Below are 16586 nucleotides of genomic sequence, written 5' to 3'. Positions count from 1 at the left end.
ACATGTGCATGAAACAGCATACAGAAGAGCAGGTAAGGCTAATGGAATGTTGGCCATTATTTGAAGGGGTTGAGTAAAGAGTAGGGAAGTCTCACTGCTACTGTACAAGGTGCTGGTGAGATCCCCACTCCTCAGGCTCTGAGGATGAGAATACGGAGGCCTCAGAGGAAGCACTGGCAAGGCTGCCACCTGCATCAATGGAAGCATCAAACTTAAAAAGTGTGGGAACACAGTCTGGTGAACACCTCAATATGACAGCTCTGTAGCTGGCTGAGAATAATATACTCCAGCCCTCTGGTGTTGGTATGAATGAGTTCGGTCAGTGATGTCTAGGGCAAGGGGATACACAGCAAACATGCGACAGTTGCATCACTGTGGCCTGTGATTAGGAACCCCATTGGCCTGTGTCTTGTACAGTGCATGGCTCTATGTATAATATTGTTTTCTTTTCAACATCCTTATATCAATGGATCCTACAGCCTCCTCCTCACAGGTTGAGACATTTACGCTACCTATTCTGAGTATGGTCACTACTATTTTCCATTTCTTTGCGCGTTTGTGATTTCCATCACAATGGGAGGTGACATTGAGTCTTCATTGGCCAGCAGCTTTCCGCTGGAACTTGCACTTCTTGCTGAGTACCCAAACATCCAAATTCCCTTCTCGACAGTTCTTTCCATAAACCACACAGGCATTGTGCCTCCCCAGGTCTCCAGCCAACCTGTATAAATGAGCTGAAGTCACCAGGTAACTGCTCTAGTTTTCATGTCAAATTTTCTTAATGTCTAGCTTATTTGTGCTTTTGCTAAGATCGGAAGCTGTATATTTGTGGAGAGGAGTTGAACCATTAACAAGGCAGTTGACAAGCGTGCCCCTTAATTGGCAAATTACGACTGTCTAATAAGAAACTTGCTACACCACTTGTCAAAAGTATTAAAGCTGAAGCAAGGTGCACCTGATGTTGGAATAGCCTTTCCCAAAACATCTCATCCAAATCTGCCACAAATTTTGCCAAAACTCAAAACAAACAGACTTTGATGAGATTCGCCCATTGTTTCTGTTAGCATATGTATACAGGTTAGGATTCATTGCTTTCACTGCTGCCCAGATTTGATTCCCAGTCAGGGAATGATGGCTTATTGATTGGACACTTGTAGTGGTGGTGCTGTCTCTGAGTCAGGAGGGCCAGGTTCAAGTCCCACCTGCTTCAGAAGAGTGCATTAACGTTTATGAACAGTTTGATTAGAAAATAATGATAGCTTTAGGTCAACTTTAAAACCACAGTTTTTTTACTGTAAGGGTTATGAAGGTGTGCAGGTGGTCTACTAGGTGTAGGAATGTGATCAGGATTGATATTTGAAGAATATTAATCTACACTAACCACAAGGTTGCAAGTTTGCTTCTTCGATTGCACTAGCTGTCTTCAACTCTGTAACAGGTACAATGTAATAATTGGTCTTACAGCTTCAGATGCAGAAAGAAGGAAAAGCCAAATGAATAGGGTAGTGTTGGTCAAGAATAAGATAAGGTCCCAAACGTTAAACTGTCAGCCAACATTAAATGTGTAGCCCATACCTCATAATGGCTAGTTACTGAACATTAACTGTATCCATTGAAAAGTACCCCAGTCCAGCATGAACAATTAGAGAGAAAACTAGTTAAAAATTAAACATGTGTTTCTTACCTGCTAAAACTATTTAATTAATTTTTAATACAAACCATATGAATACAAAATCCTTACCTTTATCTGGCATCCAACCTTCTCATAGGATTTAATAAGTCGATTTTTGTTGTACATCATTATTCCATACTGCTCTTTGTTTTTACAGTTAAAACCAAAAGTTATTTTAACACGTTTATTCTAATCAAATGATTAAGGTAAATAACATATCATACATGGTATAAATTATGAGCTTGAGCATCTAACTGCCAGTGCCATATATCCACGGCATTTACAAAGTAAATTATATTGATGAGTTATTTTCAGAGTTTTATTATAATAATGATTCAATCTTACAGTATGCTTTAAGTGAGAGACATAAAAATAAATCTAAAAAGACAAACTTTTTTGCTAATATCGGTGATCATACTATTAATGTCAATTGGTACATTTCAACGGAGCAGAATTGGCCATTGGATTATTTCCCCTGCTGAGATTAACTTTTTTTTAATTTATACCAGGAATGGATTGTTTTATTATACTAGCAACTTTTTATAGTGCCTTTAACTTAATAAAACATCCCAAGGCATTTCACAGAGGCATTATAAAACTCAATATGACACTAGGCACAATAATTATTCAGTCAATGGCCAATAATTTGATTAAGAATTAATAAAAGAATTAAATTTCAAGCAGCATCTTAAGAAAAACGAGACAGACAGCCAAACAAGTATAGGGAGCATACTCCAGAATTTGCTGCCTTAAGTAACTGAAGACACAGTCACCAACAGTGAAGCAATTAAAATTGAGGAAGCTCAAGCAACATAACAGGAACATTAGAGGAACATAAATATTTTAGGGGCTGAACAGGAGATTACAAAAGCTCTGGAGGAAGGAGGCCATGGAAGGATTTGAAATCAATGTTGAGAATTTTAAAATGAACATGCAGTTTGTTTAGGAGCTAAGTTTAGCACCAGATGAATTGAGACAGCACATATGTTATGGAGGTGGATTTTGGCGATCTTTGTAATGGCAAAAAAATCAGATCAAAAGTTTATCTCTGGGTCAAATGTGAAATTAAGGCTGTGATCAGATCACTTTGATAAGGCCATTATTAGCGAGAGAGAGATATTTGGTAACTAGAACAGAGTTTGGAGCAGAGATCGGAAGTAATGTGAAACCAAGACAGTGTTTTCAGATAATGTAACTAATAGCAGCACGTAGATGAGAAATAGGAAACAGCCAAGAATAGCTCCATGGGGATAATGTTAATAGTACAGGAATAGCACAAGTAGCCAGTACAAGTGTTGCTCAGACTATAATTACATGGGTAACAATGGAACCACATAAGGCAAGTCCACCCAGCTGGACACCAGTGGAGAAGCACTGGAGGAAGATAGTGTGATCAATCATATCAAAAGCTGTAAGTGAGTGGAGAAAGATTTGAGAAAGAAGAAGAGGAAGTTTACTTTTGTCACAGACATGCAAGATACCATTTCATTTTGATAATTAGGGTCAGCTCTGTGGCAGAAAGGAAATTTAAATGGAGGTATTCAATAACAGGGAGCATTGTCGAATGACCACTGTCTCAGCATTCCATTGGGACATTACATAGCATTTGGCAAGCAAGGTATCAGTGAGGGTCATGAAAAATTGCTGCTGAACACTGTCAATGATGTACAGAATTTTTGACAGACAGATCCTGATCTGTTGGGAGATAAACATGAGAGGTACAAAGGTCTCTGTTTAATCAATGTTGGTAGATGTTACATGAAAGGAAGAGCTAATATTCCATGTTGGCTGGTGGTGAAGAGGGACATGTAAACAGTGGTTTATTAATAACAAAAGCTGAAAATATAGTACATTAAACATACATTCAAAGTTCACAAGAACATGGTTAATATAGGCTACTATTTTATGGTAGGGTGTACTTTGTTCTGCTACAGTTAGAGTTTTTAAATAAACATCCTCAGATGAAATGTGCAGAGTACAGAAGTCTATTGACAATGAGAGGTAGCATGATTGCTAGAGCTAATAGCAGAATGCAATGTAAGGAATAGATAAAACGGTACTTTTCTTGCAGAGCTGTACATGAGCAGAGATACCCAAATAATACTGTACAATCCTAAAGCCATGGTTGTAATAACCTCAAAGCCTTGGTAACTGGAATGATAATTATTTCATTTGCTTCTGACTTCCATTCTGCCTAGTACTCTCAATCCACCTGTGTTTCTGTTCCTTAGACTATCACCTGGCCAATGCCAGTATTACAGTTACACTTTGTCCACTTTACTGCTGTGCGATTAAATGGTTGTTCCAGAGTGAGGAGTCCATGAATAATATTGCAGAACTTAATTAGTTACTGAACAGGGTACACAGGTACACAGAATGAAGAGTATTAAGCAAACTGAAGACTGAAGTGTTGGAGATAAGTCAAAAGGGAGACACAGCAAAGGGATAAGTAGCTGAAAAGAAAATTCAAGGCAAGTTAACAGAAGAAAAAGCATGGTTTCTTAAGCAAATTTAATTCCATGATTATCTGCAGCCTCTTGCCTACTTTCAGTTCTACAATCTGTAAATGTGTTATATATTGGGTATTTGCAATCAGAGGGAAAATAATTTGTAAAAGTATATTTGCATTATAGATTTTAACACATGCAACGATGATTTGATTGTGATATACTTTAGGCATCCTCAGATGAAAGTGAAATAGGAGGCGATATTTGTATCGCAATGTTTAATTAATTGGTAGAAATAACAAAGTAAGCAAATTCTTTTCTTTTATCTTCATTTATTTATTTAGATCAAGCAAGTATTCAGATGTTTTATAAGAGTTTTATTTTAGAAAAGAAACTGAGGTGAAGTATGAAGGCTTACAGAACAAGACACCACCAAGGGTGAAAGCAGTGTGTAAAAGAAAAGTAGACAAGTAATGTTTAGATGATGAACTTGCTGTGCAAAAAAAATTGTATTCTTTACAATGAAGCATTTAAAAAAAAATTCTTCTGTGGGATTGTTCTTTTGGAAGTTGCATTGAAAAAAGTGGTGAGTCATTTTCTTAGACCATGGCAGTTCATCTAGTGTAGGTACACTTACAGAACTGATAGGAAAGGAGTTTCAGGATTTTGATCTAGCAACAGAGAAGCACTGGTGATATATTTCCAAGTCTGGGTGGTTTGTTGCCTGGAGGGAAACTTCTAGGTATTAGTGCTCCTACAGTCTGATGCCCTTTTCTTCTCTCGATTCATTTTAATTCATTGACAGGAAGTGGTTATAGCTGGCTGAGCCAGCACTGAATATCCACCCGAATTGGATTCTAAGTCTAACCCTAAGTCAACCACATTGCTATAGGTCTTGAATGACACGTATGTCAGGCCAGGCGAGGATAGCAGATTTCTTTCCCTAAAAGACATTAGATCAGTAGGTATTTTATGATAATTGACAGTAGTCACCATTAGGCCAACTTTTTATTCAAGTCTTCTTTTCAATCAAATTCAAATTTGAATTTCCACAGACTCAAACCCATGTTCCTAGAACATTAATCTAGGATTTTGGATTATTAACCAAGTGACATTACCAATACTACACCTCTTCCCTTCTGGTGCAGGTTCTCCTGCAGAACTATTAAGTGGTAGAAGTCGTCTTGATTATTCAGTGCATCATGCATATGGAATATAAAGAAATTAAGAAGTTCATAAATATTCAAATCCTTTGAAGGGATGATGGTGACCAAATGAATATGCATAGTATCACAATTCAAATAACGCTTTTCTGAGAAGAAAACAGCACAATTGATTTTAAGAAGAAAATAGTAGTCAAAATAGAGGAGCAATGAACACAATAAAACAGACTCAAGGAGGATAGTGTGATCAGTACTCGGTCAAACATAAGGGAGCAAATGTTGGAGCCGACAAACTAAAAATAAATCAACCCTGAGGCCATGATGCAGCGAAGACTGGATAATGGAATATCAAACCCTCAGTGGGAGGAAGTCTCTTCCTCTGGACCAGCCAGACAATCTGACTGACTAGTAAAAAGAGCAATCCTAAGAGTACCAATGCTCTCTAATGGTCTCTATCTGGACTGCAACCAGTTGCATGGATCCCCAGGTTCAGGTAAGCAAAGGCCATTTGGCAACATTACTGAGGTTTTACCTGTCCATGAAACCATACAATGGCATGGATAGGGAAATATGGGGGTCATCCAACATTTTCCCAAGCACAACAAATATTTCATTATTTATTTGCACATGGTAGGCAGGCTGTCAATGTCACCTGCCCCAGCTACCATGCCATTGGGTAAAAGCTAAAAAAATTTGGATCCTGGAATTCTGGAATAAAAACAAAGGAATAGAAAAGGTTTTGAGAGATTTATACCAGTTTTTACGAGATGCCAGAATTTCATGGGTCATAGAGGTCTTTGCTGGATCCAACCTTGATAAAACCTAATAAATTGATTGTATGTTTTCCATAAAACCCGTAAAGCCTCCCACTTCACCTGACTATTCATAACAGTAACCATCAATACTGTCAAGATTAGCTCTGGGCAAAGGAATTATTTGTCTGCCTTAAATGTAAGGAGCTGGAAATATCAACAGCTTATTGTAACCATGATGGCTTGATAGCAAAGTGAGTACACCAGAAATCAACAGGTTTTTCAAAATAGTAACAGTATATTGTAATCATAATGGCAAAATGAGTACGCTATCTGGCACATTCAAAAAGGATACATTAAAATTAGGTTTGTAAACGTCATATTCAATGTGAGCCAGGCTCTTTGTGATAAGCTGTGCTTTGACTTTCTTCTTACACAGGATGATCTGGATGCGAGGCTTCAGGTACAAAATGCTACAATATGCCTATCACAACATAAAGAACATGAGTAGCTAGTTTCACCATTGCAGTCGTTATCTTTGTTAAATATTCTCACAACTTCTTGAAACAAGTATTGGTTCTTACTAAAATAGGAAGTATCTCTGAATAAACTGTTTTCTCAAAATGCAGACTGCAAAGTAAGATTTCGGCACAGTCAAGTACATACAGTTGAACTTCAATTCTGTGAGATAATCAGCATGGTTATTTTGTTAGTGCAGATAATGAAGATTTTAGTTTAAAGTGAAACTCCTGCTTTGAGAAGTGCAAGTGATACCGTTGCCTCATGTTCCACGAAGTAACAGAAACTAGTGATATTTTAGAGCAACAGGAACTTAATAGGAATCCTGATAGAGTGGAAACTAAAGTGGTGAAATGGTTGGATAATCGTTTCAGTTTGGCATGTTGGGGAAGACCAGGACTCTCACATTTAAACCAAGCAAGAATAGGAATAAGTTAGATTATGACTGGTTCTTTCACAAAGATTACTGAGCCAAGAGTGCATTCTCGGTTTATGTGAAGTGTGCTAATTCACCGTGTGCCTTCAAAGGGTAGTTAAAAGGTCTTGACTGGAAAACGATATAAAAGGTAATGGATTAACAGTTGTCAAACTTCATAGTCAAATGATCCATGAACAATTTTAATCACCTAATAATATCAGAGAAAAAATGTGCAGATTTCGTTGTTCTTTGTTGTCCCTATGATTTTATTTTTGATGATTCCTAGTAGATTTCATGGCTGTAGCGAGAAGGAAATTTTGAATATGATTTTCAAATGGTGAGCGTATGGGCAAAGTTTGTTGGATGTGTTGGTCTTTCCTACCTGCTATCTTTGTATGTTCACATCACAATGTAGCCAGCACATGAGTTAGAGTTCATGGATGGATGTCGACATAAAATTACATTTAGCAACTAAAAAATGTTATATTCTTTCCTATAGCAGAGATTGTAGCTGACCAACATTATACTGTCAACAGTAATTAAAGACCAGAATTTTGCACAACAGCATCATATTTGAGCGGTTATTAAACGGGTGAAATCAAGTTTGCAACACTCCCCTACTTTGGATAGGAGCCCACCAAAATCGTTGATTGGTGTCAAGCACTGCTGCTAGTGACATGGAAAAGACATTCCTCTTATGGGCAGTTCAGACACGCACAGTTACCCAGATTGTGCTGACTTACAGTTGGTCTGTGTTTGAGAACTGTTGGCCTCTTCACTATATGAAAGCTCAGTTTCACTGCCAGTTGCAAGGACAATTGCATTGGCGGTGGGTGGGAGGAACAACAAAAATCACCTGGAAGTTCTCAAGTCTTGAAGCATCACGTGTTATGAACAGTTTGGAACAAGAGTTTATATGTCACCCTGTGATGTTCTCTGTTTATAAAGTGCTTTTAAGGATAGCTTTGGAACTTCTCTGCAAGGACTGATTCTCTCTGGAATACAACACAAAGTGTTTAAGAAACTCAGCAGGTCTTGCAGGACCTGAAGAGACAGAAATAAACCTAATGTTGTGAATTTGACATGATTCAGCTCAATGAGGCTGCATTTCCAAGGGGTCTGTGGAAGTCAGGGGGCTGAATTAGGTTAGGATTGCTTGGATTTTATTTCTATTTATGGAACTTGTTTTTTTTCTTTAATTTTAAATTGACAACACTTATATTAAAAGTTATTTACATTAATAGTACTCCTGTAGAGTTAACGGAATATAATTAGTATTTCCCATTGCTGTAGAAACGTAAGAGAAGTCACGGTTGCTTAAACTTTGCATAATTTTAAGTTGCTGAGTTCTTTCTTTGGTTTATAATTTTTAATTGATGTCACTATAAATAATCCTATTTTATTTCAGGATTGGTGATGCACCAAGTTACTTAGCTCAGATAAATGCAAACAGTGAGCAAATGCCACATTATCACATGTCATGTGAGTGCATCTTGAGTGTTAAATCTCCAGAAATATATTAAACACAATGGTACAGATCCTAATTCAATGATCTATCCACAACTCAATTCAGCCCTTTCTTTAATCCTGCCAAACAAAACACAAACAAATAGGTTCTGACCCTTAGTGAGTAGTCACTTTCGGGAATGTGCTGATCCTGCCTCTCTGGTCGTCTGTAAGTCTTCTTTTTTCCTACACCATCTTCACTGTTGATATCTGGGATTTGGATGTCTAATGGGTCCGTTTCAAAATCCAGTTCTGGTTTCCCATCCTTGTTTCTGAAAGATACAAAACTCATTAATCAAGAAGCAAGGAAAGATTGGAACAAATCCTGCTAAATGCATCTTTCAGAAATGTCTCCCCAGATCAACAGTAAGGCAATTCATCTACAACAACAGTTTCTTTGCAAATTTCTTAGTAAAATTAGCTGACTAGAGTAGAAAACATTTACCATCATAGGATATCTGGTTAAAAGACATATAATCAGAAATAGGAGAATTGCCACAGGCAACAATATTATGAGTTATATGATTATTCCTATGCTGCCCAGGACAACAGAAAGTTTATGTGAAGGGTGAACAGTTTTGCACAACAAACAAATAAATACTCCGATGAAAAGTCAGCAACTTCAACTGTTGGACTACACTGGCTGTTGAGGGTACATTCCTTCATACCCAGCATACATTTCAGGGCACGCTTGTCTCAGCTACAGAAGCACATTTCATTTTTAATATTTTTGACTACCTTTTAATAAGCATGAGATGGGACTTCCATTCATCACCAGGATGAGCTCCAGTTTTATTGAAATAAAACAAAAACTGCAGATGCTGGAAATCTAAACCAAAAGCAGTGTGCTGAAGAAACAAAGCAAGTCTGACAGCATCTATTTAAAGCAAAACAGAATTAACATTTTGTCTCCAGTGATCCTGTGTCAGTTTTTTTTCTCAACAGATGCCGCCAGACCCACTGTGTTTCTCCAGCACTCTATTTTCGTTCGGAAATTATTGAGTTGCCAGCCAACTGGAGGACCAGCAGCTCTCCACCACATCAGGATTGGTGGTCACTGCTAATGAACTAGGAGGAAGACAAACAGTAGATACCCCAGACTCAGGTAAATCCATGATCTAGCTAGGGCAAGGTTGGCTCGTGCCAACTAGGGAGCTGGTGGGCATGTGAGCTGGCAGAAGAAGGATGGCCATTAAGGGGGAAAATCTATGGGCCATTTGAATGGCATAAGAAGTCAGGAAAATAGATACCTCCCTGTTTTACTGAATATTGGCCAATAGGGTTAAAACTGAGCTATAGTTCTGGCCTAGGCCTCACCAGCCATCCATTAAATCAAAGCAGTAATGAGATTCTAGATTTTCTAAACAACTTGCTTAGAAATTTTATTACACGTCTCTGGAGAGGCTAAGAATGGGTTTGAACCCTGAAGTGATTAACCCTAAATTAATTGTCCATTTACGGGCTTTAATTGGATCAATATCAGACAGCTTACCTAACCTGACACTTAAAAAATTGTGAGAAAACAAGGTGTAGAGTTGGATGAACACAGCAGGCCAAGCAGCATCAGAGGAGCAGGAAGGCTAACGTTTCAGGTCTAGACCTTCCCGGTGGGAGGAAGGTCTAGGCCTGAAACGTCAGCCTTCCTGTTCCTTTGATGCTGCCTGGCCTGGTGAGTTCATCCAGCTCTACACCTTGTTATCTCAGATTCTCCAGCATCTGCAGTTCCTACGATCTCTCACTTATAAAACTGCGGCAGGTTAGGTGGGCCACCACCAACGTCATAGTGTCCTAATAGTTAATGAACCAGTCTCTTTGCTGCTTGTCTCTTTCTCTCCCTGCGCCCCAACCCCCATGACCAACAGATTACTTGCAATATTTTGCTACTATTTCAGATTTTAAACAGGTGTAGTATTTTACTGTTGTATTAGATATGCTGAAATTTCATTTGTCTTTTCTAAGCTCACAAACTCTGTTTATAAAGCATCCATTAACATACTTTTCAGAATGAAATTAGGAACTTCCTTTCCATACACAGCAACTGATATTTGAAAAACTATTAATTTTAGAACTGAGTATGATAGATTTTCGTTAGGTAAAGCCAAACAGGGGTATGGGGACTGATGTGTGCAGTTAGGTCACAGATCAGACATGATCCCCTTGAACGGCAAAACTTAAAGAGTTTGAAGAGCTAAATGATCTACACCTGTTCTATGTTCTTGAAAGATGCTTCACTGAAGAGAGATTCAACCACTAACTTGCCCTGATACCAAGATACTTAACTCACATGGAACAGTGGGGGCAAAGGTGCAGAAAGAAAGCTAACTTTTAAAGCAAAGATACAAAACTGTTTATAAAGTAACACCAGCAGATGACTGCTAGAGAGGATAATGTGTGATTTGAAGAATCCAAAAATTATTATTGCACAAGAAATATTTTTCCTGCGTTATGATTCTTGACAGGAAATAAATCCATATTTCGATCTGGCTAGGATCAGTAACTGCTTTTTGAGATTGCAGGTCCTCACTAAAAAAAAGTCACAGGATTTTAGGATTTTGAACAAACAATAAGCTTTACTATACAAAGCTGGAAAAATTAACATGAAGGCAAATAAAGGTAATCGACACAATGTGGTCAAACACCCCCAAAGATCACATCAAATAACAGAGTAGATCATAACAGATCCCTCAGCATCCCCCACCAAACACCCCCCCCGAGGTTTGTGACACTGTGGGTCACCGAATAGTTTTAAATCTTTGTGAGTGACAACAAATCTTCATTTTCAAAGACTTAGCTTTGAAACTCCCTCAGAAGCCACTCTTGTCACAGACTGACTGACCGACTGCCCACATTCTGGCACTTTACGCTCCTTTCCTCGGACTACATTCTCCTGGATTCTTTATAACAGATTCCTGCATCTACACACAATCAAAATTCCAGCCATTTCTCAGAAAGCTAGTTTCATCATGCAAGCTACTGTTATTTCACTTCTCCAAGCTCTAATGTTTAAATTTTACAGGGGCCTGAACAAGACGGGTTATGCTACTAAATGTGACAGAATCACCAAGCAGTCCAGTGAAGCTGGCACGTTAGCGCAGTGGTTAGTACAGCTGCTCATAGCACCAGGTACCTGGGTTCAATTCCGACTTTGGGTGATTGTCTCTGTGGAGTTTGCATGTTCTCCCTGTGTCTACGTGGTTTCCGCCCACAGTACAGAGATTTGCAGATTAGGTGGATTGACAATGCTTAAACAAAAATTGCCTTGTAGCATGCAGGGAATGGGTCAGCCATATAAAACATGCGTGTAGGATTATGGGGATGGGGTGGGTCTGGGTGGGATGCTCGTTAGATAGTTAATGCAGATTTGATGAACCGAATGGCCTCTTCCTGCCTGTAGCAATCCTATGATGCCATGATTCTAAGTCTATCTCAACTTGCTGCATCTCTTAATAAACTTCCCAGCATCAAGGTAAGATTCTCACAGGGCTGAGGTGAACGCCAAATAAGGGGGAATTTTACTTGTCAATGACCTTATTAACTGCACATCTCATCCATTAATAAATAACCTTCTATTATACCACCTGCTGTGCGCAAACTGAACACTGAGAATTCTCAACATGGAATTCGGAGTAAGCACAGGCATCTTCAGCTCGCCACGTGTCCCAAAGATCTCTGTGTTGGACACCAGGCACCACCCACTCAGCAGACACTCCATAAGCACCGGCCACATCCACAAACAGGGGCATTGGAATGCGCCAGCCTCTAAAAGCCCTTGTGGCACATTTCCACTCCACGTTCAGTACATGTCTGCACCTCATGCTCCAACCTGGGATGCAATGACACCTATTATTGTAAAACAGCAGCAAGGATGCTTTTCACTTACGAATTTCCACCCAACTCACGGATTGGACCAGGCTGTATTTCCTGGTTTCTTGCTTGCTCACTTAGCACTCACTCACACTAGCTGGATGCTCGCAACACAGTCCCCTTGCTTTTTTGCACCTTGCCCCTAGGTCAAAGATATCAGGACCAAATTACTCTGCATTGCCTTGCCACTTAGTGTCGACACACAGCCCGGAAGCTTGTCATAACTGTCAGTGGCCTTCAGCCAAGTCCAGGGAGATAGCCTTCACTCAGGGGTCTTGGCAAAGTAATTCAACAGCAGCATTAGATACCAGTCCATAGCACCGGACATGGTCAGTCAGCTGCTTAAAGCATTCAGAGTCAGGAATCTCTCCACATTAGGGGTGACGAGCTGAATTTCAGGCAGCTCACCACCTATCTGGACTCTTTCTGGCTTATTGTGGGCTATTTTCTTCCTGGAATGAAAGAGAGGCGGTATTAAGGGAGATGAAAGTGGATGGCACATTATTTTTGTGATCTTTGGTGCATTTCCTATGTCACTGTGCATTCCTCTAGATGGTCGAAACTACACTTACCTGGGTGGCAACCTTGGACCAGGCTTGCATGATCTTGTGTCGTGGCCTCCTAAGGAAAGAGGACTTGCCTCCTCTGCACCAACTCATCCACCAGGACCTCTAGACACCTGTCTGCAAAACAGGAACCAATTTTCCTTCTACACTAATGACTGGGAGCAAATAACAGGAACTGGGATGGGCAACCCCACACTAACAGTATTTATCTGGGTGCATAACGGCCTCTGTGCCATGAATTTCAATCCATTCTGGGATATCTCAGCAGTGACACGTTGTTCTGGCATGGTGAATGGGGATAGAATTGAACAAGAGGGATGCAGTTTGGTCGGGTACATAGTTAATGAGGCTTAAGATTCAGCCTAGTGTTTCTCAGTTGCACAAAGGAAATGCTGCTTTGGGTTTCCTTAATGGCAATCGGCTGCTTCCAAGTTCCAGCAGCTCCCGGGAACTATTGTGTGCAGTAACCCCGACACATAACCTAATTTCCAGGTCTTTTCCTGCATCATAACTCCTTGGAGCTGCTGCAACAGCACTTTTTTTTATGATGATGCCTCTTCTTCCTACCCTTTCGTCTGGCTGGCAGCCCAATAGTTGAAGTCTTTTTCTCTGCCTGTCTCTGTCCACCTCTAAAACTGACTGTCCAGTAACCTTTGAGCTGTTCTGAGTGATCTATTAAAAACCTCACAAGAGATTCCTAGGTAAAATTGAACATAACTAATGTTTTATAATAGTCAAATGTAGCAATCCCTGTGTACTGTCTTGTTTCTTGATTGTTATAATATTCATCGATTGCTGGTTTGCACAGTATTAAATGGATTCAAAAAAGAAACAGTTCATCAAACAAGAGTTTTCTGCTTCTATCAGTCCAGAACTAAGGTACGTTATTTTAAAATTAGGGGTGGCCCTTTTAGGACAGAGATGAGGAGAATTTTTTCTCTTAGATGTTTGTGAGATTTAGGAACTCTGCTATTTTTTTCCTGTATGCAGCTATCACAACACCGCTCCCCCACCCTCAAGATGGTCACTTCTTGCACAAATGTACTTTTATGGGTACAGAACACTTTTCACGAAAAGCTGTTGATATTTTCATCTGATTCTGAAAATTGTACAGTGGCAGTCTACTTTATCATAGAAGTATCACTGCTTGGGTAAAAAGTCTGCTAAATGTTTAGAATTCTCCAAGAATGGGAACAGGAACTTCCGAATCACTCCTGATCACAGCTTGGGGAACTGTGCCCTTTCTGGTACTTCCCAGTGTGCTCCATATCACCAGATTTTGCCAGATGTAAGAGTCCAGTTTACTGATGTTACCAAGTGTTCCATAATACAAGGTTGGCATGCATTTAGTAGTTATCATAAATAGACTCTACTAACGGTCTGACAGCTGGTTGGTGGAGGTAGGTGAGAAGGTAAAGAACGACAGAGAAAGTGAAAGAGAGAGACATTTATGGAACAAGGAGATGTCCTTGAAAAGTGGAATGAATACACTCCTATTACTTTACTAAAGGTTCATCATACGTAGGGTACCCCATCTCTTTGGCACATTGACTTGAAAACAGGTGGCTGGAAAAATATCTGTTTAAGAGCAACGGCGCAGAATTATACAGTGATAAAATCAATTAATATGCACATCAGTTTGCAAGAGCCAATCAAGGTTTTTTTTTCCAAATTGTGGCATATGTTCACAGGCGTTAATCATTTGTCTTACATAATGCATAGAATATTTCAGGGAGAAGCAAGTAAACATTGCATCACAGGAGATGTATAGACACTAAAACATTTAGAATTGGTTGCAATTATATATCTGCTGTGTACTATAAGACTATGTTCAATTTAGAAAGGCTGAATAGCAGACTGGACCAAGAATAATGAATAAGCAGAAACAGCAAACGAGCAGGAAATTGGTTAAGCAGCAAAACCGTCAGTTCTTTAATTAGTTTACTAAATGATTATTGCTTAGATTAATGAACTGGCTACCTACCTTCTGATATTCCAAATAATAATCCGAGTTCCTTTTTTACTGACGATTGCATCAAATTCTGCAAGCAATTCTTTCTCTGAATTGAAGATAGAATACTTCAAGATGGCCTCCAGACTTGGCACTGAGTCTTCAGTAACTATGAGGTTCTGTGCTTCAATCAGTTAAGTAGTGTTTATCAGAACTTATTCATATTATCCACTTCGATTATTTTCCATGTAAAGTTATTTCATAGTTCAGTAACCACTTCTGTAAAACTATCTGCCTCCTTCCTCCAACTAGGTTTCATTGGTATTTGATCCTTTTACTATCCTGAACAATTTGGCTGAAATGAATATTTTCAATTCTTTGTAAACATAATATTTCTTAATGTAAATAAGAGAAGGGCAAAGTACAGCTTTGGATTAAATGCACTCTTTTAAACAAAATGGCAGAATAGCTAACTGAATCACAAGATTCGCCATCTCACTATGGAATAAGCATGTGGAGAGAAGGTAGCACAGTGATAATGTCATTGGGGTAGCAACGTTCTGGGCACATGAGTTCAAATCTCTCCATGCCAGAACATAGAATTTAAATTCAATTCATACAGTTAATACTTAAATGTCATCACCACTCAAGCAATATGTTTGAATCTTAACTGCCCTCTGAAAGGGTATGGTAGGCCATTCAACAACAATTAGGATTGGGCAAGAAATGCTACCGGAGGCATTCACTTCCCATCATTCAGGGGACCCAGTGTGTACAGAAGATGCACTGCTCTTAGATAACATAGGATTAATTGTATGACAGCAAAAAGCACAACTACAGGCATTATTATTAGGACCTTACAGAACTAGTACAGATACGTCTGCTCCCTACAAATCTAGAGTAGAAGTCCACACTTCCACCCCCAGCCTAGATGTAACATGAGTAAAATAGATCAAGCCACCATAACATGAATATTGACCCCTTTAAAACTATCATCTTACACAGCAAGGGCTATTGGCAATTTTATACTTAAACATTAAACATGGAAATTTGTACATAATTTTAATGCATAATTATCACATCAGTGATACCTTAAATGAACTCTCACATCGAAGAACACATCAACTTAATATTTGAAGACCAAAAGAATTCAAGAAACAATATGATTGTTACACATGGAAACTCTGATGCCTTCAGTAACAAACTGGATATGATCATAATCCTCAGCTTTTTGCAGTTCCTATCTACGTGATTTCCTTAAAGAAACAATTTGGTCCTGATCCAACTCATTGTCTTTTCTGCCGTTCTTCTTTTCTATGACTGTCACACACCTACCTAGTCTGCTCTCTGGCCTAGTTTCAGTCCTCCACTTTTCAAAGGTAATTCAACTTGGACACTCACAGCTGGCCTTGTCAGCAAAGCTCAACTCCCATGAATGAACAAAAATGATCATCTTAAAGTGAAGAGTTGTGCATCGGACTTCACTTTCAACAAGAAAATCCATCTTTGATCACAACCTTATCGTTTCCATTGCCCGTTCTCCTCCAACCTATCCTATATTTGTCAACAACTTGTCCCCCAACACCAAACACTTGCCCTGGTTTAAACTCTCACCTGTTTAGCCTAAACAACTATATATGTGACTTCCTTCCCCAGGGTCAATTCTGAATGTCCTCATCTTGTATTAACAGGGCAGCACCAGTCTCAAAACAAGGCCATTAGCCACAC

At 39.1% G+C, this 16586-nt stretch overlaps 1 protein-coding gene across 5 annotated transcripts in view; it reads right to left on the bottom strand.

Moving 5' to 3' along the window:
- Positions 1-16586, bottom strand: part of LOC125458742 (MORC family CW-type zinc finger protein 4-like) — a 121897-nt gene that overhangs the window by 77986 nt on the left and 27325 nt on the right. For all 5 annotated transcript variants that reach the window (XM_059651433.1, XM_059651434.1, XM_059651435.1 and 2 more), the window contains exons 5-8: positions 14892-15034; positions 8593-8749; positions 6390-6518; positions 1742-1861 (exon numbers count right to left, since the gene is read on the bottom strand). In XM_059651433.1, the coding sequence (XP_059507416.1) occupies positions 1742-1861; positions 6390-6518; positions 8593-8749; positions 14892-15034 (549 nt within the window). The remainder of the gene's footprint in view (positions 1-1741; positions 1862-6389; positions 6519-8592; positions 8750-14891; positions 15035-16586) is intronic.

Source organism: Stegostoma tigrinum, chromosome 15 (genome assembly GCF_030684315.1).
Source record: "Stegostoma tigrinum isolate sSteTig4 chromosome 15, sSteTig4.hap1, whole genome shotgun sequence".
Lineage (NCBI taxonomy): Eukaryota > Metazoa > Chordata > Chondrichthyes > Orectolobiformes > Stegostomatidae > Stegostoma > Stegostoma tigrinum.
This window is presented reverse-complemented; position numbering and strand designations above follow the sequence as displayed.